Here is a 25,811-nt window from a genome sequence, read left to right as displayed (position 1 = left end):
CCTCAGACAGGTACACTGCCATAGACTCCACCCTCCAAACCAGTCAGTCCCACATAGGGAACCATTGTTGCCAATCTCCAGGTGAGGGCTGGAGAGCACTCAGAATTACAACTGCTCTGCAGAAGGGAGGGCAGAAGTCAGCTGAAGTCAAAGGGGCAGATAATGGTAGGTTGATGGTTAGCTGGGAAGGAGATGGGGTTGCCAACTACATGCTGACAAATTCCTGGGGATTTGAGGGGTGGAGCCTGGAGAGGGTGGGGTTTGCAGAGGGGTGGGACCTCAGACAGGTAGAATGCCATAGACTCCACCCTCCAAACCAGTCAGTCCCACATAGGGCACCATTGTTGCCAATCTCCAGGTGAGGGCTACAGATCACTCACAATTACAACTGCTCTTCAGGTAGCAGAGATCAGTTCCTCTGGAGAAAACAGTGGACTCTGTCATTATACCCTGCTGAGGTCACCACAGCAAATTGACACTGTTTGCCCAAAAAGGGGTTGCCATAAGTAATCTGTGACTTGATGGTAGTTAACACACGTACAAACACATGCCCCCTCTCTAGAATCCCACTTAAGACAACTTATAGGGGCAAACAATACCATAACATCATAAATACATCATACATTTTTATATAAAAGCAATTAAAAACAAGCCAAGGGCATAAAAACCAGTATAAAACAACAATTCAGCATTAGCACCTTCAAAATAGTAGTAAAACATTTAGAACCTTGGTGTAAATGGTGTAAATTACCTAACAGAATTTGGTAAACTAAGGGGCAAAGCTTTGCTTGACAGGGTCTACTTTGTGTTCAGAATGTTGTATCAGTGAGATGGGAGGATTGTCAAATAATGGCCTATTATGTATGGGTGTTTTCTGTTGCTTTCACCTTGCATGTCCATCAGGTTTTCTTTGTTGTTCTGCATTGATTTTCCTTCCTTCAGCACTCAGTTTGCTTTCTGGTCACTTTTACCCCATGTTTTCTCAGAGTGGTTTTGTGCCGATTTTTTCCTTGTTTTGCTTCCAAGCTGAAGGTAATTCAAAATTCAGATTTCCCCCCCCCCGCGCCCTTTTGCTGCCCCTTGAAGGTCACTCCCCACCCACATCATCCTGGTGACTCTTTCCTATTTTTCACAGTGGTCAATAACACAGCAGAGAATTCCCTAGTGCTTGGCAATATGGAAGATGGGGCTTCACAGCTGCTTGTCAATTTCAGAAAAAGTCTGGTCAGTTTCAACAGTGGGTTTTCCCCCTTTGCCTTGCCTGCCTTTTTGTTCCTTTTCATTCAGTGAACTAACACTAAAGTGCATCCGCAAAACCTGAACCACGAGGATTTAAATGGAAAGTGCTTGCTGGACGCTACTGCACAGCTGCAAATGGGGCAATTGTGTAAGCTTTTTTAAAAAACAGGATGCCACTCCCCAAACGTCACAAGTGATCTTCCACCCTGATTTAGAAAAGTGCTTTTAAAAATTGTAGTTGCAGAATAAATATGCTGGACAAAAAATGGTGTGTAAAGCAGGCACAGAATCTGAAGTCAAGATTAAAGGTTTACAGCTCTGAAAATCTGTAGTAAGATGTGCCTGTGTAATAGGCCAGTCTCTCCTATAGGAATGTATGCTAATTGCTCCTGTTGTATTTCTTTAGTTTTTCACTCGTGCTGTAGCAGTCCCTGCTTTATTTTCCCAATACTTTGTCCTTTTGTTTTGGAACTGCAAATAATCTTGAAATATGGTCAATCTGCAAAAGGTCTTGCTGAATTATTTTCTTGACAAGTTTAAAATACCAACCAATTTATTACCTTGTTTGTTAGGAATTGTAGTTTAGTCTGTATAGATTAGAGAAATAACTCTTTGGTGAAGAACTTTCACTGTCTGCTTGTTACTGCAAGCTTCGCTTTTTGCTCTGAGAACTCCCCCCTCCCTTTCCATTGGTATTATTTCATCTGCTTGCCCTTTCTTATGTTTTCTTTCATGCTTTTGTTTCATAGTCATAAATGACCACTCCCCACCCTTTATTCATCGCATATATTGCTAGCTTCTCTCCTTCTGCCGAAGAGTTTACTAATGCTTTGTAATGCCAGCGATTGGGAAAGCTCTGTTTGTGCTACTTACCTTCTTCCTAGTTCCTGTCTAAAAAGCCCACCCTTGAATTCTTTGGTACTTACTAAAAGAGCCAAGTTCCTTCAGTAGGAATGTACTCCAAATACCCCCTTTTACTCTCAAAATATAATACCCCCCCTCATGTTTGGCAAACTATTTTCAGTGCTTGTGGAAGCAGATGGTATTATGTAGGGCAAGAGCTTCCATTTCGGAGAGGATTGTTCTTTGGAGGAAGGTCCATACACCATTTCCCTGTGTAACAAACCAGGGGCATGGGAAACATACCCATAGTGGACTATGTTTTCCCTGGGGCAACCTATGTTAATTCATCATATAATAATGGGAGGCTGGCCTTAGGAACTGCAAACCCTGCATAGTTCCTGTATCAGTCAAGTCTGCCTTTAGACTGGAGGAAGTTCTCCGAGCCTAAGGGAGCAGCCCTATGCACATTTAAAGAGTGCCCTTCTGAACATAGTGGAACCTCCTTCTGAGCAAACACGGATAAAAGTGCACTAGAGCCTTCCCCCAACTTGAGTTGTTCTTCTGTTGGAAGAAGATACACTTACGTTTGAGGGAAACTCCTTAGGCTCAAAGAAACAGTACAAGATCAGAAAACGTGGAGAGAGCTGGCCCATAGAATCACCAAGATTTGGACATGACTGAATGGCTAACAACCACCACCACCATAGGCTGAAGAAAGGCTTCAGACTTTGAGTGGAGTGGTAGAAGACAGGAGGTTGATACCAGTAGACTAGAGTATCTCATCTGGACTACAGGTATTCAAAGAGAGAGACCCATTGTCCCAAATTAAGTGACTGTCTGGATACAGTAGCCATTGTGATGAGTGTCAATTAACTCTACATTAAATTCACCACAGACTCCTGTTTAGCAATGTCTAAAAGCTAGTGTCCCAGCAGAGGAAGAAATTCAGTGACAAATACAGAGCTATGTTAAAAGACAGTGTGAGTATATGTTATACTCCTTTTCCATTCACTTGGAGTAAACTTTTTATTCTTAAATATGTAATGCCTTGAGTTAAGGTCCATCTTAGTTTATATTGCTAGGTATACTTAGAAAGAGCGTGGGTTTTTTTTAAAAAAAATGCAATACTTCGTAAAATGAATTGAAGAACACTCAGGAGTGTGTTGCTACTACCTTGCCTGTGTATTTACATCTCCAAGGCTTTGGTTTATGAGCAGCAAAAGCAAACTGTCACTATTTGCTGTAAATTGAAGCTTTTAATAATTTTGTCTGTTCTACCACATTTGTCAGCTTTGAATATTCTGTCACTTGAAAATAAAAATAGCAGCTAAATTCAGCAACGGTGACACCAGAAATTTATCTGCTCATAGAAAGTATCAAATGCAGACTTGAAGAATGAGTATGTACAAGGTTTGTTTCTCTCCCTTTTTTGGGTAATACAGAATTTCAGTTGTTGCTGTTAAATTGTAGCTGGGTTCATCCTGTGTTATTATGTATGCACAAGGTTAATATTTGTGTAACTCTTAGAAATGTTAGGATCTCCATTTTATAATGTGGGGGAGGTCACATATTCTGGCTGCATCTAGACATCATTGGGTATTGCACCATCAGCACACTATAGCAGTTATTTGCAATTGGATTTTCCTGTTACAACAAAAGGATCCAGCTGCAAATGATTGTTCTAGCACACTGATAGTGCAACATCCAGTGATACAAGTGGGGAAACTTTTTTGTCAGAAACCAAGGCTGGAAGGCTGGCAATACTGTTGAGGTTATCTAGCAGCGGCCACTGAAGGAATCCAGTTCTTAAAGCTACAGGTGCTGCTTGTATTACTTGTATTTTTTAAGCTTCTGCAAACCTGGGGTTTTACTCAGGTTTGTAAAAAGACCTGTCTTGTCTGTCATTGCCTCCAGACTCCAAGTTTAAGTATCCACAGATGGGGATGTAATGAGAAAAAGATAGACAGACAGACAGATTCAGCCCAAGTGTCAGCTATGCTGCCATGGGGGTTGGGGAGTTCATTCTGTGTCTTGTTAATTGCTATTGCATTCCTATTCCTCCTGTTCTGCCTTTGCGGGAACGCTTATCTCTACAGATATGCAGGACGAGGTTGAATTGCTTGGAAGGCTCCTATTGTATCATGAGAGACTCCTGGTTCCCAGCTTTAGCCACCTAACGGTTTCCTAACTTATCCTGCGTGCGGGAGGGTATCTAATTGGCCCATGCCATGGGGGGGGCGTGCATATTAGGCTCTATTGGTTGCCGCCATTCTTAACAGTGCCTGTGTTACTGCATCTATAGCTTTGCAATAAAAGTATAACCGTTCCTAAATGCGTGTACTTCATTGTTAGCTGTGGGTTCTGACACCAAGGGGAGAAACTGAATGCTGTGTGTTTTATAGGAGGAACACAATTGATCCCTGAAAGTGCAACAGATCCTTCAGATCTCCTATGTGACAAGCCACTTACAATCACATTCACAAAAACCCATCCTTGGAGATGAAAAGGTGGTAATGGCCCATGTGGTATTAGAGTGTCAAACTAGGATCTGGAATTCCCTTTGGATCCACACTCTGTCAGAGAAGCTCTCTTGGGCCAGTCATTTTTTCTCTCAGCCAAACTACCTCACAGTCTTGTTGTTGTTATTGTTGATGTGAAGATAAAATTGGGGACTGCAGAATAATGTTGTCAACCACTCTGGGTCCATATTGCGAAAAAATGATGTATGAATATCTAAATAAATGCCTTCCCAACTGATTCCATACTGTGCAATACTGTGCATGGTTAGGAGAAAGTCCTGTTGAACTGAGTGGAATTTGCTACCAACTAAATACATTTAGGATTTAGCTACAGATAGATAATGTGGACTTTTGTGCTTTATTGTCATAGGTTAACAGACTGAACTCCTAAGTGTGCTTACTTGAATAAGTTCTGTTGATCTAGAGGGTTTTATTCCTGAGTACAAATGTTTAGGATTAGGTTGTTAATGCAACGAATATGGTCTAAAATTTAGTGCCAGTGATGTGGAAGTTTACTGTTTTAACATAAGTGCACGTATAGTGATTAACCAGCATATTATGCTTTGGATGGTTTTTGTTCTGTAGTCCAACGTTAACACTATTTCAAAAAATTACCCCCAAGCACTTCAGATCGAGAATATATATATATATCTTGCATACATAAAACCACATTCTTTTTTCTTCATGATAGAATTTTTGGCACAAATGTATTTATTTGTTGTATTTATGTGAGTTTTCACTGTTTGAGTTTCAACCAAGGGTTTTTATAAAGATGGGGGAAAATGCCCTTATCCTATTGGTAACGCAACTTGATAAATGTTGGCGGTATTTTTGTGTGTGTGATGAGGAAATGGCTCTGCTATTTTAAGGCTTTCTTGAGAGAGATTATGGAAGAACATAATTTTTCCTGAAGCAAGGTTTTATGAAAACACGGGCATGTAAAATGTAAGTCGAACATGATTCTTTGCAGCTCTCTAAATTATGTGCACTCTTGTTCCTTTGGTCTTGATTTCCCAAGTGAGGTAAAGGGCCATGCTTCCCCAGTCCTCTTCATGTTATTTCTCTGCTGCTTAAGAGTGGCTAAAGCTGATCCATCAGTCAGTGAAACACACATTCTTCTTTGTATCCACATGCTCTCCATGCCGCTGTTGACATGTGCACACACCGTGGACAGTGTTCTACCAGGAGCCTTCCTCCAATTTAGCAGTGCAATCCTAACCCTTCTACGACCCTTGACTTCTGCTTAGGATGGCACTGTGAGTGGCTCTTCCATTGAAGAAAGAGCCTGTTAAATTGGAGGAAAACTCCTTACACTGATGGAAGGCTTCAGACTTTGCTTGATGGAGTGGTAAGGTACAACACAGAGAAGCAAACATTCCATAGTCACGTTATTTCCTGGTTCCTACTCACCCGTCTTTGAATGGATAAAATAAACTGAGCATACAAGTGACCTTCTGGTTTACGGGTTGCATAAGGAGCATCTCATGTACTTGTGTATGTGTTTATTCATCACCACCTCACCTTGGTTCTTCATCCTTGCCCCATCACAAGCACAGGTTAGATTACTGCTTTGTTGTAAACTGTAATACTTAGCTAAAGTTTGTCTGTTGGGATGCCCCTCATTTCCCATTCACATAATTTGATTGGGTACAAAAAGCAGCAGGTTAAAGAAGTGACTTGTTGCCTTTGCCGGGCCTAAGCAATGTAATGAATATATTTTGCCATAATGTTGTATTAGATTTTCTTCTGAAGGCTGTCTACATTTTTCAGATCTGTTTCAGATATCCATGCATCTAGCTGAAATTCTCACTTCAGCTGAAGCATATCCATCATTCTTAAGGGTATCTAATATCTCTTTTTTCCCCTATTCAATGGGATGATATCTTATTATCTTTTCAGTGAGTCACCATATTTTATGCGGGCAGCTGACATTGTCCGGATATATCTCCTTCAATTCAGATGGCTGGCTGTTAGGGGACATATAATTCCCTGATCCTAAGATTATAGCCCAAGATTGTAGCAATGTGGGAAACTGTGAGAGACATGACTCTCTAGCTGTGAATGCTATTGTCAGTTATCACTTGAGTTTTTGACAAAGGACCATATGTGTTTAAAGATATTTATTTCATGTCATTTCAATGATGAAAGGAACTTGAATAGTACACAGTTAACAAAGTATTGTGTGGAGTAAGAGAGGAAGCATAAACTATTGAAATATTTTAGTCAAATTAATGGTTAATTCAAATTTATGTTGTAGCTGTGTTTTTGTGCTACTGAAGAAGGCTTTTGAGCAGCATAAGAGCCCAGATATAGTATACACACATGGCTTATACCAAGTCAGAGCATCAATCCATCAAGGTCAGTGTTGCCTACTTGGACTGGCTGTGGCTGTCCAGAGTCTCAGGCAAAGGTCTTCTACATCACCAATTACCTGATCCTTTTAACCAAAAATACCAGTAATTGACCTTGGAATCTTCCATGTGCCAGGCAGGTACTCTGCCATGGAGCCATGCCTTTCCCTGCTACTACTAGCTGTATGTGCTGATTGTCGTTCATGATCCCAAAAATGTATAAATGTATCCCAGCCATGGCTGCTGCTGCTCCACTTCATGCTTTTTCCCCTTCTACCCTAGCCAGTCCAAGACAGGCATGCAGAAAAAAGAATATCAATAATAGCTGACTGTTACCCGCTCCCCTACATATCCTCCTTTATTCTCTCTCTTCCCTTGAAAGTGTTGCATATGCTTGCTTCTCCCCATGCACCCAGTGTTCAGGCCATTGAAAGGTAGGAATTCCTCAGTTCCATATAATTTCACTTCCCCCCCCCAAAAAAAAAATTTTAAATGTCTCAACACTATGTCTCAAATGCTGCATTTGTGAGTGTTTCATCATTAAAATATATCAGGTACAAAAACACATGCAAATATATAGGGCTATCATAATGATAACCCTCTCATAACCAAAGAAAACAAAGAAAAATATACCTCTTGATTCAGAAGGAATAATTATGGCTCCTTTTCAGTTGTAAGATGAATTTGTTCAATGTCTGCTTACTTCATCCTAACAAACAGTAAAAACTGTCAATACCATTTTCCTAATTACCCCCAAAGGCAGTTCAGTGTGGTCACATATAACCTAATTCAATAACAGCTGAGGTTCATTACCAATCAATAATACATTTTCTTGAGGTCTAGCATTTATGAACCATGTGGAAGTCCTGGTCATAATTCGGAAGCTGTCGGACTGGTTGTCTTCGTGGAAAGGACTGATATTTCTTCAGTGTCTGACAGTTCATACAGCAGAACTACTTCTTTCAATAATCCCAAACAAACTCAAAATGTGCAAAACATCATCCTAAAGACACTGAACAATTGAAAACTCAGAGCCATTATGCTCTTTTTGGTTTCCCAACCAGAGGCTTGCAATATCTCCCTTCAGGAATCTGTCTTCCGTGGGACCCACGTAGTAAATGTGGCTTACATTTGTCAACAAAGTGTTAATGACCTAGCAATATTCCAGCTTTTTGAGTTACATAGGACTCTTCTGCAAACAAGGTTAATGACCTAGCAATATTCCAGCTTTTTGAGTTACATAGGACTCTTCTTCAAACAATATAAATAAAATGCCTAGAAATTAGCATATATACCAATAACACGGAGGTAAATAACAACTACTTTGAATCTTGGAAAATTAGTTGTATTCCTAGAGTTACTATGGGTACATCTCATTCAGTGGCACTTACTCCCAAGCAAGTGTTCCTAAAATAGATTGCAGCCTATCTGTGGAAGAGTCTCCATTCAGCTATGTAGAGATGACAGCTGTACAGACACATATGAATGCATTCAGAGAGTTCCACTTGAAGTGATTAAGTATTAAGTAATTAAGCATTAGTAGCCCAAAGATAATGATGCATAAATAATTGTGGGTAACTACTGAGATTAAATGCCAGTGCAGTTTTTTTAAAAAATGGGAAATTGCATTAGTCAAGCTGAATAAAGAAAATTAAATGTAATCAAATAATCAAAAATCAATGATAGTATCATGCATTAAAAGAACAAGATGCTCCTTAGTGACTTAAAGTATCATATTTACACGGAAGACTGATTAATAGGTTTCACTGGACCTTGCTTCCAGGTAAGGACAATTAAGGTTGCAGTCCATGTACTGTTTTCCTCCAAGTTCAAAGACAACATTCTAAAAACAAAACAAAACATAAACTTTAGGTGGAAATTTTGTAGACTTGGAAAGGGTTCAGTATAAAATGATTTGATATCATAGTAGCAGCTGTGTTTGGTGCTAAACTCCCTTGGGGGAAAATATATTGTTTTCCTTGCTTAAAAATACAACTTGTAAGCGTTCATGTTTTAATTCAAGTTGAAATAAGACATGAACTGATGCTGCAGGATGTCACTGTGAACTGTAGCTCTGCAGTAAATATGTGGGCATCGACAGACAGATAAAGTAGGAGAAACAAGAAGCTATATGAAGTAGACAGTGCAGTCACAAACTTTGCAGGATGGCGTTGTTTGCCTGAGTCTTCCCCTGGTGATCTGGCTGCAGATGAAAATGTCTCCAGTATTAAGATTTGGTGCTTGGACCTCCACTTATTGTGATAATCAAACAGCAGGGGAGGGAGGGGGACAGAATTAGTTAATATCTTGAAATAAACTGTTATTTCTGTGTGTTTCTTTGCATAGATTTTGTTTTACTTAAAAGGGCATATTCTTTTTCCTGTATATGTATTGGAATAATGCAACATACCAATCAATAGCAGTATAAAACTTTTTAATGTTCAAAATCTACCAGAGTGATTACGGGAGCAAGTGGTTCTCAAGCATTTAGACTGTTTTTCAGAACATTTGTAATGGGAATGAGTCTGAAAGTCTGTGGTTGCTGGCGGCCCTATTTTAAGACTTTTTCTTTTTTTAAAAAAAAAAGCTGCTTTTGTTGTATTTTTGTTGGCTTTATATATTTTTATTTTACCGTTGTCTCCTTTGTTAGCCCCTTTATGCGTGCCATCCTGTGGATAGTTGCTCTAATCTAAGCCTATTGAAATCAGTGGACTAAGATTGGAGTGACTCTGGATTGCACCAGATAATAACATTACCATAAAACCAGGGTATACATATTTCAAATCAATAGAGAGAATTGTTTTTTATCATGTAGCATGGACTTGGCTGCACTTAGTTCACAGCTCAGGAATATGTTTGCAAGAACAAAATTTTTTAAGAATTGTAAAGGATTTGAGGGTTGCATCTGGGGAATTTGACAGACGGTTGGCAGGACACTTTAACATCACCAGAAGTATCACTGTTGTGATACTTCCCAATGCAGTGAAAGCCAGAAGATGTGAAGACTGCCATTTTAAAGCCCAGAGTCTGTACAATGCAGAAGGCTATTCCTCACACTAACTGCATTTGTTTTGAGTGACAAATATCGCTACGAATAAAACTTGTACTAGTATTTCATATTCTCCTATATATTGGCTAACCTGAAAAATCAGCAGTGGCTGAACATGGCCTAACTCAAACAGGACGCAGTGTTTTGTTCCAAGATACTGAAAGGCTGGACAACACTTCCAATTACCATGTCAGATTACACAGGGAAGCCATTGAAATTCATAAACATAAACACAATTTCAACAGGAAAGAAGACAGTTTAAAAATAAATAGGGCATGGTTTCCTGTCCTGAAAAACACAAAAGGCTCTACATCTGACAATAGCACTACAGATAAGATTAGAATTTCAACAGCCAATCCACATACAAAAGAATCTTCTCAGGAAACAGGAAACTTCCCCAGGAAACAATCCATATACAAAAGAACCTCATTAGGAAAGCTTCTCCATTAGCATGTTCATAGCCTGGGGAACTCCTACAAGATAATGACTCAGCCCTACCCCACCTTCCTGAGTAGATATAAATTACCTGCCTACCATTTTTCTTCTTACCTTGACACAGAGAGTATTCCATCCTCTGAGGATGCCAGTCACAGCTACTGGCAAAACCTCATGTCCTACAGTCCCAAAACCACGGCCATACAACCCGGAAAATCTACAGCAGCTAACTTCTATATATACTTCAAAGTTGTCTTCCGGCCTGGCAATTAACAGGAGACCGGAGGGGCATGGGGGGGCAACTGTCAGCAAAGAGGAAAAACCCAGGAGTGATGTCATTCCTGTCCAGGAATCACTGAAAACTCTATGGGACAAAGTTAGAGTTCTGTTGCTTTGGGCCAACATGGCTGCCCACCTGGGAGCTCTATGGTTTTTCCATGGAGTTAGCAAACACAGAGGGGTAGCAGTATGGCAATTGTATTACATACAGAAATACTGCAATAGTGCGACCAATATAAATACAAATAATTGTATGAACACTGCAGAATAATCACTCCATGATTATTCATTCACCTTCCAAAAGGATATCTCTAATTCCCAGCAACTTTGGAATAGCTTATAACCGGCACATAGCCTATGTATCAAATCGGCTGAATGAATAAGTGGAAGCAGAAATGATATTTGTATGAAAAAGAAATATCGAAACGAAACGGTTACTCCGGGGAAGTTCGTCCTCATCTGCATGACGTCTTGTATGTTCTTCTCATGACGTCTAGATTGGGAAAAGAATAAGATTAAACATCATGGAGTGATTATTCTGCAGTGTTCATACAATTATTTGTATTTTCCATGGAGTTTTCAGCAATTCCTATAGAGGACTGGCATCACTTTTGGGTCCCCCCCCCTTTGTGAACAGCGACCCCCACACACACATGCGCCCATCCCCTGATTGCCTATTGGTGACCAGGCCAGGCTTGGCAACCCTAATATATTTCTCTATACCTACCATTAATTAAGAATTTTGCTTTTTGCAATTTAATTCTTCAAGACTGAGGTATGTACAATTTCCAGAACTAACCCACCCAACCTGTTTTAATGCCCTCTCTCATTTAGTGCAGATTCCTGATGCCTCTTCCAGTTCACTGTGTTCCAGCCTTTGCCTTTTAGGGGCTGTTTTTTCTATGCATTTGGACAGAAGTCAACAAACAACCTTTTGTAATTCGGATAAATTGCATTCAGTTGATGGCAGATGTAAATCGTGATGGAACTGTAGTCTTTGTGGTGTTTTTAGTTGCAGTGAGGAGTACTGAATGGCAAATCTCTCCATTTAAGGAGGCTTTGTATTGGGATAGGTATTAGTTATGGGTTTGCTGAACAGGTACTCTCTGATGTTAAGGGTGTGTAATCCTGGTACTGTGGTGCACTGTTTCCTCCTGTTTTTATGTGTCCCAGTTCATTATGCTCATTAGATTTTAGATTCAGCTTGTAGAGACATAAGACAATCTAAAAAGTTAAATATTGGAACATGGAAGCTGGTATCCCTGTTTCTGTTTGATTATTGCTCAGTTACATTTTAACACTATGATCTTAAGTAACAAGGAGCTAATTAGTTCAGTGGTTATCCCCGGACTACCTTGGAATATATAAGAAATGAAGAAGTCTGATGAAAAATTACAGAGAAGTATCTATGAAGCTTAATTTATGATCTGTGTTCATTACAGTAAATGACATTTTTTTTGCTGCAGTTCTACTATAAAGATTATTGGTTGTCACCGAGTGAGGGTCACACCTGAACAAGCTCTTAATCAGTCTTGCCTCAATAGCAATAGTTATTAAAAATCCCTAAGGTCCTCCATAATATCTGTATAATTTCATAATTAATAATCTGTTGCTTTGTTTTGAAAATGCTGATGCATAAATGGAGAGAGGACCCCTCTTCCAAGCCGTGCTGTCTTGACACAGGCATGTACAATATACATGTGGGCATCCCTGGTGCTCTGTGTCGGCCGATGAACATGGGGGATGCCTGCTAATTAGCAGACTGCTCTCCGTAAACAGAACCTTGGCAATGATTTCAAGCTTTTAAAGGTTTCAGAGTGTGAAACATAAAGAAAATCTGTGATGTGGCATGCTACCTAAAACATGAATTTAAAACTGGAGATTAGAATTACCAAGGGATTGGAACCTGAATATGTAATTACACTTGGCTTTTCCCTTTCCATTCATATGATAACAGCCTGCGTTCCACACTCTAGGCTCTCTGCCATCATTTAATGCAGGCCATGGTAATGAGTGGGGGGGGGACAGAACTTAATCCTACCAAACATAACGGTTCACAACTGGTCATGGTCAGTGTTCCCTCTAAGCTGAGTTCGTGTGAGCTAGCTCACAGTTTTTTAGCCTCCGGCTCACACATTTTTGTCTTATCTCAGGAAGGATGGCTCCAGACAGGGGTCATTTGGGGGGGGACTGATGTCAGGGGGTGTGGCATATGCTAATGAGTTATGCTAATGAGTCCCCCTAGCTCTTTTTCTACGAAATGACCCCTGGCTCCAGAGCAAACTGATTTATGCAGTAGCCAGATCGCTCGCTCACGACTTTAATGCCATTAGCTCACAAAGTAGGATTTCTGCTCACAAGACTCTACAGCTTAGAGGGAGCATTGGTCATGGTGGAATGGGCTGTCAAGTCACAGCCAACGTATGGTGACCCGCTCGGGTTTGCAAGGCAAAGAAGTTCAGCGGTGGTTTGCCATTCCCTGCTTCTGTGCAGCAACTCTGGACTTCCTGGGTGGGTCTCCCATCCCAGGATCAGACCTGCTTAGCCGGAGGCATCTCGGTTGGGGCAGTTTACAAATACCTTTTGCCAAAGCTGGAATTCTTCTTTTTTCAGCTTTTTTTTGCCAGAAATAAAATTAATATTATTTCTTCTGCCAGCCTTATTCAGTCCACTGGGGATCAGTCCAGCCACACTAATTAGCATGCCTTTTTTAAAAAGCCACTTTGAAACTGTGTAAAAACAGCCTATAAATATCTGTAAATAAACTTTTTTTAAGCGTTTTTAAACTTTAATAATATAACCCCCCCCCAAGAAAAAAAATACAGCATTTACGTATCAGAAAAAGGGGAGAAAAAGGAGAGTCTTACATATCTCTCTGAACTCCAGAAAGGTTTTTAAAAGGTCTGGACAACAATTAAAAAATATGGGTCGCTTTAGAAGGAGATTTTGAGGTATGCAACATCAATTTGAATCATTTCATACCACAATCTATATGCATTTTAAAATTGCAGGCACAAAACATTACAACTCAGAGCAAGTCAAATACGAAAACATAATTTTCCATGATACCTACAATACAACACTCACCGGTAGGGGGAAGAACACAGGGGGGGAAGGGAAGACAGCAACATCAAAAGAAGACAGGTTATTTTCTGAACACAGCTCTGGTTGAAATGAACCCTTAACAGCTAGGGGGGCTACCTAATAGGTTTGCCCAGATGCTGTCCCCACTCCTGGGACAGCATCGCCTATGTCAAATTAAACTGAGAACATGAAAATTATCCCTTGAAAGAGATCTCCCCCCCCCTTCCCCCAGGAGGAAAGGTTCCACGCAAACGATTTTCCAAACTCCCCAAACGAAATCAATAGGGTAAAAACATATAATAAAATCAGTGAACAGCATAGCAAAACAGCACAGATGGAAAGGAAAACTATCTTTTACCCTACCCCTGGAATAAGGTCAAAGAACCAGAGTATTAGATGAACTCAGGGGTGTGGCCATCCTAAAGTGTGCAGGCAAATCCATCCTGCCCCAACACAGAGTAGGGAGGAAATCACTAACAGCCCCCAAATACTAGGGTAAGGAGGAGCATCTATACACTTAACAACATTTCTTCCTTAAATGGAGAGGGGGATTAACAATAAGCCTGGCAGGGGGGGAAATAATTTAACTTGGCCAATTAGATGTTACTTTTTTCACAAGTTCACTGTGGGAACCCACAGCCCTACTGAAGCTGCAGGTCTCTGTGGCAACTCATGGGTTAAAAGCTGCAGTCTAATGACAAACATTTTCTTTAGTTTAAATTGATTGAGATGAGATGAAAATTCTTTTAGGGAGGAAATCACGGAAGGGAAAATCTCCATCAGTTACTTCTAAATTTTGAACTAATGAAATAATGTATCCAACTGAAAGAGCAACAGGTAACTTAATTTTGCAAAATAGTCAACTTGTACTGTTAATTGCCAGAAACTCCCTAAACTGAGGTCAGTGGGTGAACAGAAGGGAGATTGTTCGATCATTGAGTCAGCTGCTTTGTATTGAGCCACACTCCGTCAATCTTGAGCAGATAATGAGACTTCCAAGTATTAATTTTGGTTGGAGAATATTATTAACATTTAGACAAGCTACCATTCCCCTTATGCTGCTAAAAATGAGGAATTTTCTTGCTTTATTCCACATATGTCTTATAAGAATGAGGAAAGGAGAAAACCATTATTGATATGGGATGCTAACAAAATGTCCTCTACAGGGGAGCAAGCCCAAGATCCGCTTAAATCCTTTAATGGGTATTTGTTTAAAAAGGCAATTAATTCCCAATCATGCTCTGATACTTGTATGCAGAAGCCCTCAAAATTAGATCAAAAGATTCCTAAGGAACCCTTACTGTTACACACTCAAGGGAAAATTCAAAAGAGCCTCCCCACAAAGGGGGCAGAACAATCTATTACCAACTGGTTCAGAAATGAGACGTTATTAAATGCATCTGTTTCAGCTAACTTAAAACCAAATGGTGAGACAAATAACTGTCCCAGTGCATTTAATGCAGCTGAATACTCCTCCAATGAAATACAAGAACTGATAAATCTCCAGAATCCCCCAGAACTAAGCAAAGGGACATGTTTGGAAGCTACAATTTTGGACAACTCTCTATTGGTTCTATCCTCATCTCTCAGCCAAACCATAGACTGGCAGGATGCTACTCATTCTTCAACAGAACACCTCAGTTTCTCGATCCAATCTCTTCAACACCAACTTCAATCTAAAGATGCCAAGGTTATAAACCTTTGCAAGACTGCAGATAGGGAATTATGGAAACAGGAAATGAAGCAATACTTACGCAAGGCACTATGACTCACCTTGATAGAAAAATTCCCTAGTACTGATTGTAAATAAACGTTCTAAAGGTATTCAAGGAGATTAGGTGGGTGGCAACCCAGGACAGAGCCTTCTCAGTTGTGGCAACAAAACTCTGGAACTCTCCCTCTATGAAAATTCATCTGTCGCCTTTGGTTGCCATCTGCCACAGGTCAAGAATTTTGTTTGGTTTCTTGTCCCTTCAGTGATCAGTCCTTCCTGCTCAATAATATTGTTAAAATTGTTTTATGTCTTGGTATATTTTTAGCTCTGGTTTTAATTGCTTTAATGATGTGTTGTTGGTTGATTTTAATTGTTTTAAAATGTGATTTCATTACATATGTTTTAATTTGTTAGCCATCTTGGTGGCCCTTCTGAGGGCAGAACAGTGGGATATAAATTTTGTAAAATAAGAAAAATTACCTTTAGACCCAGGTTCAAATCTCTGATCAGCTATGAAATCCTCAAAGCCAGTTTGGTGTAGTGGTTAGGATCGCAGGCTCTAATCTGGGAGATTCCCCACTCCTTCACATGCAGCTGCTGGTGTAACCTTGGGTCAGGCATAAGTTCTTTCAGAGCTGTTCTCTCAAGGGCAGTTCTCAAAAGAGCTCTCTCAGCCCCACCTACCTCACAGGGTGTTTGTTGTGGGGGGGAAGGGAAAGAAGATTGTAAGCTGCTCTGAGACTCCTTCAGGTAGCGAAGGACGGGGTATAAATCCAATATTGAAGTCTTCTGCTTCTTCTGCTTCCTCTTGGCTTAACCAACCTTACAAGGTTTTGAGGCAAAATGATAATGAAATAGGGCATCTCAAAATCAGTGCTAAGATAATGTTCCCCCCCATCTCCACCCACCCCCATGGCTGTATCTGCCATATCTTAGTGGCTCTCTGTCACTTTAAAGGAGGGGAAAATGTGCACAGGAGTCCAGATCTAAGGGCAGAGCAAGATATTGCATACAGATGCAGGTAATTTTTGTGTGATCACTGTATCTAAAGAAGAAAAGCTGTTTCCATGTAAATGTTTTAGAATGAGAACATGGGTTGGGTTCCCCTCTTATTTTTCCAGTCCAAGTCATTCCCCACCACCACCCCAGAAGCAGCTTTCTCTCTTTAGTGACCTTGGGATAACAGTCTGGTTTTGGCCTCCTGGATATTGCACAGTCTCAACAGATCTTGGAAGCTAACCATGGTTGGCCCTGGTTAGTACTTGGGTGTGGGACCACCAGGGAAGTCCAGGGCCGCTACACAGACTCTCTCCTTGCAAACCCTACAGGGTCACCACCGTAGGTTGGCTGCCGCTTGATGGCACTTTCCCACTTCCCTCAAAACAAATCCTTGAGAGAGATTCTCGGGGGGGGGGGTGGACAGGCATCTTTTAATAACATGAACTGTCCAGCCTGAAACAACCTGTGGCGTTTAACAAATGTGAATGTTGCCATGAGTGTACTTGCAGACTCTATGGAAGGCCAAAAGGTCTTGTAGAAGAGATCTGCGAACGATTTCAAATTATAAATGCATTCTGGCAGTTCCGCCATCTGTTGCAATGCCATTTCTTAGATGGCTGAAAAACTAGACCAAATGGAATAAATGATTCATTATTAACTGTGTAGTCGATAGACTGTGTAGGAACAGGAACTGTAGCGTGCTCTTAAATCATACATAAAACTTTCTCTTAAATTCTGGCATTCAAATTCCTTGAGAGCCCTGCCAAACGGAAGGTTTGGAAATAGCCGTGATCTAGAGCCCTCTCTCACACACACGCTTACACATACGGGGCTCCCGTTGCCAAGAACAAGGAGGTACAGTTTTCTTTCCTTTCCCAAAGCCAGTAAGAGGAAAGGGTCACGCCATGCAAAATGTGCTATATTGTGACTCCCCTCACTGAACAAGGGGGATCATTTCATTTCAGCTGAGCTGCATTTCATCCACAATCTGCTAGTAAATTGTATAGAAATGGAAAATATTGGGTTGGATCCAGAAGGACTCTTCTGAAAAAGGAGGAAGTTTTCTACTCATGGAAAGGCTCCTTCCATGAACAGAAGACTTTTTCCCATGAGTAGGAAGATAACCTTTGAATACACTGTGCTGTTGGGGTTCTTTTTTCAAAAAAGCAACAACAACAACAAAAAACCCAGCCGCAGTGCATAGGCAGTTGACAGAACTCAGTGAATAGGAAATGCAAGCTAAGGAGATCACAGAAGAAGCTCCAGCTTCAGATGTGTACTCGGTAGTAACTTTGCTGTCCTTGCCAGAGAGCTGTCAAAAATAGAATCCTATACAGTAGGGACAGTGAAGCTGAACCTGAACAAAATGTATCTGGCCTTTTTAGAAGGAAACAAAGCTGTGTGCATCTCATGTGCATTATGTTTCTTGAGGGAATCTTTCAGGAATCATATTTATCTTTGCACCTACAAAGGACCAGAAATTTGTGATTCAAGTGGAGTCGTTCTGTCCCTGACTGAGCGTCTGGAGAACAGAGTGTGCCCACCCTCCACCCCAATATTATCAAAGCTGGGCCTTTCTGTTATCTAGGACGTGCCTCTTGTAAACAAGGGTGCCCAACTATCCAAGTGATTCTTCCCATTGGTAGTTCTAGGTTGTGTGTGTATTTGAGCCTGGGCAACTGCATGGAGCTTTTTTGAACATGCAGCTCAGTTTCAGACTGTGTGGGCTTTTAAAATAGGTAGATATTGGAATCCTGCTACAAATAGTCAGAGCTACAATTTCTAGTGTAGTATATCCTGATAAAGGCTTCATCCACCAGTTCTCTAATTCTCACTGCAAAAGTGTTTTTTGTCCAAAATTGTGTGTGTCGTGCCTTCAGATCATTTCTAACATGGCGACCCTATGAATTAATGACCTTCAAAACATCCTAATTTACAGCCTTGCTCAAGTCTTGCAGACTGAAGGCCATGGCTTTCTTGACTGAGGCAATACATCTCATGTTGGGTCTTCCTTTTTTCCTGCTGCCTTCAACTTTTCCTAGCGTTATTGTCTTTTCCAGTGAGTCTTGTCTTTTCATGATGTGACCCAAGTACAATAAGCCTTCGATTAGTCGTTTTAGCTTCTGAGGAAATTTCAGGCTTGATTTGATCTCGAACCCCCTTATTTGTCTTTTTGGCAGCCCGTGGTATGTATAAAACTCTCCTCCAGCACCACATCTCAAATGAATCAATTTTCTTCCTGTCAGCTTTCTTAAAAACATGTAGGATATTTTTTCCCATGTGCACCAAATCTATTTCTACAAATGTTATGCTTGTTCACTCTTTGTTCGCTCTTTCCCCACACAACCAGCTCATTTCAGAAAACAGAGCTTTGTGGCTTGTTGACTTTTGCAGTGCTTAGCAAAAGGATGTGACTCGGTGGGGGGAAAGCTTTCCAGAATATTTTCACTCATTCCCCCCCCCAGCCCATTTAATAACCCTTATTAAAGTTATAAGCTTTAATAACAGGATTTATAGTTTCAGCATCTGAGGTTTCGAGCCTCTTGATTTATGCTTTAAATCGCAACGTTTAGCACTTGGTGCTTTAATTTAGACAGATCACCTATTTTCTTAAATGCTTAAGTAATGTAGCAAGCTGCAGTTATTGATTTTTCCGTGCATTTATTACAAAGGAGGCTGGATTTGCTGCCTCCTCTTGGGAATGCCCCTCCTGAACTACACACTTGCTAGTGACAGCTTAGGCCCCTGATACATAACCAAAGACTTTGCCTAATATCCTTGCAACTGCTTGGGGAATTTTTATTAAGTAAAGGCATCATTAAAGTGGACAGAATGATGAAGTTTAATGAGCATCTTTCTCACTTATTGTTAGTTTTGCTGGTACAGCCTCCATGTGCTCATTTGTTCCCCTCAGTGGGGCCAGGTAGAGAACATGGTGGCTACTTAGATGCTTTTTTCTTCGATTTGCATATTACATATGGTTGTGTTGCATTGTGCTAGAGAGGCTCAGAGATGTGTGTTTATAACCAGCTCTGTGTAGCAGAGAAAAGAAAACCTGAGGAAAAAAACCTTATTACTTAGGTTTTTAATGCTTTTTCCAGCTGACATTAAATCCCCAAGAAAACTATTTTGCCCTTTTCCTTAATGACGAAGCTGCAGATACAACCACTGTAGCTCCGGCTGCAGTGTTGTTTAGAAAGCACTCTGCCATTTATCAGTGACGATTATAACACCCGCAGCTTTTTTTTTTAAGTTGCTACCCAGGATAATTACAGATGTCTGAAAGACACAAAACCTTGACTTTTTTTTTTTGTAATGCTACAATCTTATTATTGTTCCACAGAGGCTTCCGTGGAGTGTCCCATTTAAAAATTAGGATCCATCCCCCAATTGGTTCTTGTGGAGAGAGTCATTTTCTAACTAGGACTTTAATTTAGCCTTATCACTTCTTTAATAATCATTGGCTAATGTGTGAGCCAGTAAAGAGGTCTAGCAGGAAGGACAAATTAAATCCTGGTGTGAGATTAGCCACTTTTTTTTACTATGTATGAAAACCCTCAGGTATACTGTGGATGTCTGCTTCTGCAAGGGTGCGGTGGAAGGATGAGCAATCACCCTCGTGCCCAGCTCAGTGTTCATTCTTTGGGGCCTGGCCCACAGGGGATTGATGTGCTAGTCAGGCTGTGAAGCCCGTCACATTGTGGCCTCACACTGTAAGTGATTGCCTACTCATCACAATTTGTTTTATAACCCTTATCCATCTTTCCATCCTGTCATTGTTAATCATTAATGAATTATTTTCATCATTGCCTCCACATCATCACTGTTTGCAGCTTCTCCTTTCTGGCAGATTCAAAGATGCAAGATTCTGCGCCGTGACGTTTACTGGGCAAGCTAAATATTGGGCAAGCTAAATATTTGGGCTTCATCTCTTCTGCTGTCACACAACCCTAGTTTGAGGCATGGGCTGCTAACAGATTACTTCTGTCAGGTGGGGTGTGGGGATCAGAAATTACACCTTAGTAAGAGCTGCACAGGTGCGCCAGTCTGCTGCTAAGTCTGAAAATGCTCCATGATTGTGGCCAAAACCTCTGGATGGTATTCTAAATACCTTCAGGCAGCTAGTAAGCTACCTTGCTTTCTTTCCAGAAATGTCAAGCCACTGCACATTATCCTTTTCTGCTTAGTAGCACATCTGCACCTTCCCAATTTGACAGTCTCCCTGGGTCCTGTATCTTGCATCTCTGTGCCACAGCCCATCTTCTCACATGTCTGACCCGTTTTTTTTCTGTTGGGTCCAGCACATCTATTCTTTGGCTAGGCCACAGGAGTATTGATGACAGAACAGAAACGAGATGAGTGCTTTCCCATCAAACAAGCAAGGACTAACCCTGTCCTTCTTTAGGATCCATCAAAACCTGATACTAGGAACAAGGATCAGATTCAACCACCTGCGGCTCTTAGAGCCAAGTCTGGATCGGTATGGCTTCTCTACAAAGAAAATGAAATCTTTACATTAAAGGGCAATTGAGGGCATGAGGGAGGCTAGAATAGACAAGGGAATGGCAGGCTAAGTTTTTTAATGGGACTAAAGGGTTTCTTAGAGGTACTGTACAGAAAAGGGAATGATAGAGGTGAACAGTGCCCATAATCCAACTTTTGAACCAGGCACAGATGTGTATTTAGAGTACCATCATGTCACAGCTGACTTATGGCAATCCCAGCAAGGGGCTTTCAAGGCAAGTGAGAAGCAGAGGTAGTTTGCCATTGCCTTCTTCTTCAGAGTCTTGCTTGGTGGTCTGCCATCCAGTTACCTTCCAAGAGAGCCAACGTGGTGTAGTGGTCAAGAGCGGCAGACTCTAATCTGAAGAACCAGGTTTGATTTCCCGCTCCTCCACATGAGTCTGGGTAACCTTGGGCCAGTCGCCGTTCTCTCAAAACTCTCTGAGCCCCACCTACCTCACAGGGTGTCTGTTGTGGGAGAGGAAGGGGAAGACGATTGTAAGCTGCTTTGAAACTCCTTAGTGTAGAGAAAAGCGGGGTATAAGATCCAACTCTTCTTCTTCCACTGACCCTGCTTAGCTTCTGAGATCTGACGAGATAGAGGCTACACCGTGCCACCTTCCCTCCCACACAGATATATGCCAGTACATTAAAACAATTGTGCGGGGTGGAGCTGTGTGTATTTATGCTTTATTGTGAGACTTCATGTCTGCCACTTTCTGGTTAAAAAATTGCAAAAACTGTACTTGGACTTCAGAAACTTTTAATCCATATGTCAATTACCAGTAAAGTTAAATTGTATGTTTTCAGTTATGTGGCGGGACTTTTTTATACTGGCTTTGTGTCTATCTCTTGTTCTGTATTTGGACATAGTTGGTTCATTAATTATAAAAAGGTGGCTGTACTAGACAGTATAAGTGAATCACTCATAGTTGTCATGAAAAAAAATAAAATCTGAATACAGCAACTCTGTTGAAGAGCAAGTGCCATATCCAAACTTGGCTGAAAATCTGTGCAGAAACCCATTTTGTGTTCAGGCACCATCTGCATTTTTCTGTTTGCCCCCTTTCAAGAAAAGAAAGTTTATGGATCCCTTTCTTTTGTGACACACGAAACAGACTGCTAAAAGGCACTTTGTCAACTGAGTGAGTTTATATTTGCATCATGTTTGTCTTGAAGGTTTTTAATTTGTGTTTTAAGTAGGGGGTTACTCATAAACGATCTATTAATTGCTCTCTGGTGTTGAGTTTAAAATCCTTCCAGCCTTGTAGTCTATTTAGCTTGCCTGTGAGTGCCAGCAATCTTAATTGTAGGATACTTCGTCAACATTTAATCAGGGGTCTGTTTTAATGTGGCATTGATGTGTTGGTAGCTCTCTTCCTACAATCCATCATGCGTGAGCAGCCAGAGAAGACTCTGACACCATTGCTCCGCGTCACTTTCTTGAGCCCTTGAGTATTCTGGCTAGGCAGCCGGCTCACTTTCCTTTACAGCGGCACTCCATCTCAACAGTTCAACCCAATTTTTGTCAATGTCTTCAAAGGTTAACTGTGTAAGGAGCCTGTGTTTTCAAAATGCTGAGTAAAACTCTTGTGCCCTGGAATGGATGTAGCAACTTCATGGCATGCAGGAGTGACAGGGTTTTGTTTGCAATGACACTTCTTTCTTTTATATATATATGTATAGTTTTGTGTTTCTTGAATGTAGTGACAACACCAACCCGTTCTTTGTTGTAATTATTTTTGCAGCCTTTATGGCAGACACATGCAGGCCGACCCCGACCCTCCGAAGAAGAACAATGACAAATCCAAGAAGATCAGTCGTAAGCCTCTGGCTGCTAAGAACAAATAAGGACCCTGCATGTCCCATTCTGCTATTTTGTTTTGCATGTCTCTCTCATTCTTTTTTTTTTTAAGATATATTTGCTAAAACAAATGACTATTTTATAAAATAAAAGCAAAAATGCCTTTTTCTATCTACATCTATTCACAAAGTATGAACTGCCTTGGTTAATGAGCCAATTAGTATGAGGCAGGCTATAAATGAAGATGATAATAAAAGCTAATAATTATTACCAATTACTGCTTAAATCCTGCAGCCGTCTAAACTACTGTAAACCACTTTATCTGCTCTAGAAACATGGCCAAAATGTTTAATTCACACAGCCAGCGATGCTTTCCTGCTGCACCAGCCTATGTGTCATTCATATTTTATGTAATACACTGTTTGTTAATAAAACCTTTTTTGTACCATATGCTTCTTTCTTTCTTTCTTTCTCCCCTTTCCTTCTCCCCCCTCACCCAGACATCGGATTATTTGATTTTTTTTTCCCTGAGGCAGTATTTTCAATTATGTGTGGACCATGTTTATAATAATGCATTATTAATAATAAACTGGTTTTCAGCAGGGAAACCAAAATTAAAAGGAAGCATTCTCGGGGGGACATATGAAACTGCCTTAAATGTCATCAGGCCATTCAGTGCCTCTGCAACAGGGCTGTCTGATCTGGCTAGCAGGGGCTGTCCCAAGGTCTGAAAAGTCTTTCCCAGCAGAGCTTCCTAAGATCCTTTTAATTGGAGATGGCAGAGATTGCTAGGGAGTCACAGGCACATTCATGGTTGCTGTATAAGGTTCATCTGCTGCTTGGGAGTTCCAAGTTGTGCCTTCATGCTCTTCTGAACTGACATGACAGCATATAGCCTGGGTGTAGGAAGTGTCATGGGGAACTCCAAGTACCCTTGCAGGGGGGAAACCAGCTGTGAGAGCTGCATGGCCTTTGCAGATCCACATTAATATTTATGTATCCACATTAATGCTTAACAGCAGTGTGAATCAGAGAGAACCAGCACAGGTAACTTTATGCTGTACTTTAGGACAACGTGTTTGGGATTAGTTTCCATTGCTCATCCTATAGATTTCCTTCCAATGAGCTGACGTCTATGACTACTGTCTACCAAAACAACAAAGTTTGAGTCCAGTGGCACCTTTAAGAGCAACAAAGTTCTATTCCTGGTATAAGCTTTCATGTGCAAGCACACTTCCTCAGATACCGCATATTAGATATTTGAGGAAGTGTGCTTGCACACAAAAGCTTATACCGTGAATAAAACTTTGTTGGTCTTAAAGGTGCCACTGGACTCAAACTTTGTTCTGATGCTTCAGACTAACACGGCTACCCCACCTGAATCTACCTTTTACCAAGCCTTTCCCCAGTAAAGAAAGACTTACTTCTCTGTCAGGAAGCTTTTCTCCATCAGAAAAAGTCTTTCTCCATTGGAGGAAGTTCTCTTGAAGAAAGACTTGGCAGAAGAGAGGCACAGGATCCAACCCTTTGCAGTTCAATCTCTCCTATATTATAATCCTGTTTTGGAGTGGCAAGATTCGATGCACGCCAAAATCAGTTGGCTGTCTGAACTGCCATTCAGATACAGGTCCTTGGCCACTGGCTGCGTTGCCTGAGTCTCGCCTATAGAGTCAGCACTTGCCAAAATTCCCCTCACAACAGAACTTCACCTCAAGAGAGGACACAGACTCTGGCCCTGTCAATAGGAGCTCGGAGCACGACGACAGAGCTGGGGCCTACCTGACTGAGGATTGCTAGCCACAGGCGGCAGCAGTGCACATCAAGCAGCGGCGACCCGCTTTAGAGGGCAGCGGCTTGATTTTCAGGCGGTGGCAGTCCAATTCGGGTGTTGGTGACTCAATTTCGGTGGCCTGCAGTCTTGGCAACCGTGGGGACTTGCGGAGTGATTGCCAGCTGCACCAGCATCCAGAGGCAGTGTCAGGGCCCGAGTTGGGGCTGCAGCAGCGGCGAGGTGTAGGGGCCACATCAGAGCCCGGATTCCAGCCGCAGCATTCACGGCATGCTCCTTGGGGACGTGACTGCATCCTCCGGCTGTGGACCGCTCTTGTCGGCCTATTCCCAGGCCCGCATCATTGGCTCGATTTCCATGGCTGCATTGCAGCCTGAGCTTCTGGGGCCCTGTCAGGTAGGCCTTGGGCAGTGGTGGCTGCAGTTGGTCAGCCTGCTGCCCCCCCGATCCTTCTTTCTGTCATCCCCTGTAGGGCAAGCTGTCAGGGTGTGTGGGGGAGGGTTAGACCTGCGCACTCGGGGAAACACACATACTAATTTGATGCTTACCTGGGAAGGGGATAGACTTGACAACTCTGCGGGGGGAATTCCATGAGATTTCAGGGAGGGAGCTTGCAGAGGAACGGGTTTGAGGAGGGCTGCGACCTCAGACAAACACGGAGAGAGCATTGTGGTCATGCCGGGGTCTTGGGATGCCGGGAAAAACCGGAGTGCTGGGGGGGGGGCAACATGTCACATCTTGCTAGAGCTTGTTGTATTAATTTCACAACGAGCTTTGCTACTAGTCCTATATAAGGTTACTCCAGTCTAAGTGCATTGCAGTCATTTGGTTTAAACTAGAATAGCCATGCACAGATTTGCATTTTTAGTTTCCTTTTTAGAATATGATAGTATCTTATTTTCAGTGCAAGTTAGCTAAAATGTAGAGCTGCGTAAGAAGTTATAATTTTTAATCCAATTTTATTCTTTTGTATTGTGTGTCATAATGGTTTTCCTTGAGATTCTCCTCTCCAGTTTTCTAAATTTAGGTGAAAAACAGGGGGGGAAATGTTATCTCCAAGAAAGTCTTCCAGCTGCCAAATGCAATTTTCAACAAAACTTTCTCATTTGAAGAAATAGTTTTCTGCCAATATTTAGTTCTTTTTTAATGGAGCAAACAAGAGACCTAAATAGCATTTAATCGCCACTACAAAAATTCTTAGTT

General features: G+C 41.3%; 1 protein-coding gene across 2 annotated transcripts in view; it reads left to right on the top strand.

Moving 5' to 3' along the window:
- RSU1 (Ras suppressor protein 1) overlaps window positions 1–23,245 on the top strand; it is a 109,758-nt gene extending 86,513 nt beyond the window's left edge. Inside the window, exon 9 of one of the 2 annotated variants that reach the window (XM_015423758.1) lies at window positions 22,764–23,245. In XM_015423758.1, coding sequence (XP_015279244.1) covers window positions 22,764–22,866 — 103 coding nt within the window. In that variant the 3' untranslated portion in view covers window positions 22,867–23,245. The remainder of the gene's footprint in view (window positions 1–22,763) is intronic. The other variant, XM_015423757.1, reaches the window with a different exon arrangement.
- Window positions 23,246–25,811: the final 2,566 nt, after the last annotated feature.

This window comes from Gekko japonicus, unplaced genomic scaffold (genome assembly GCF_001447785.1).
Source record: "Gekko japonicus isolate JY-2015 unplaced genomic scaffold, Gekko_japonicus_V1.1 scaffold94, whole genome shotgun sequence".
Lineage (NCBI taxonomy): Eukaryota > Metazoa > Chordata > Lepidosauria > Squamata > Gekkonidae > Gekko > Gekko japonicus.
Note: the sequence above shows the minus strand (reverse complement) of the source record. Positions and strands in the feature narration are given on the sequence as shown.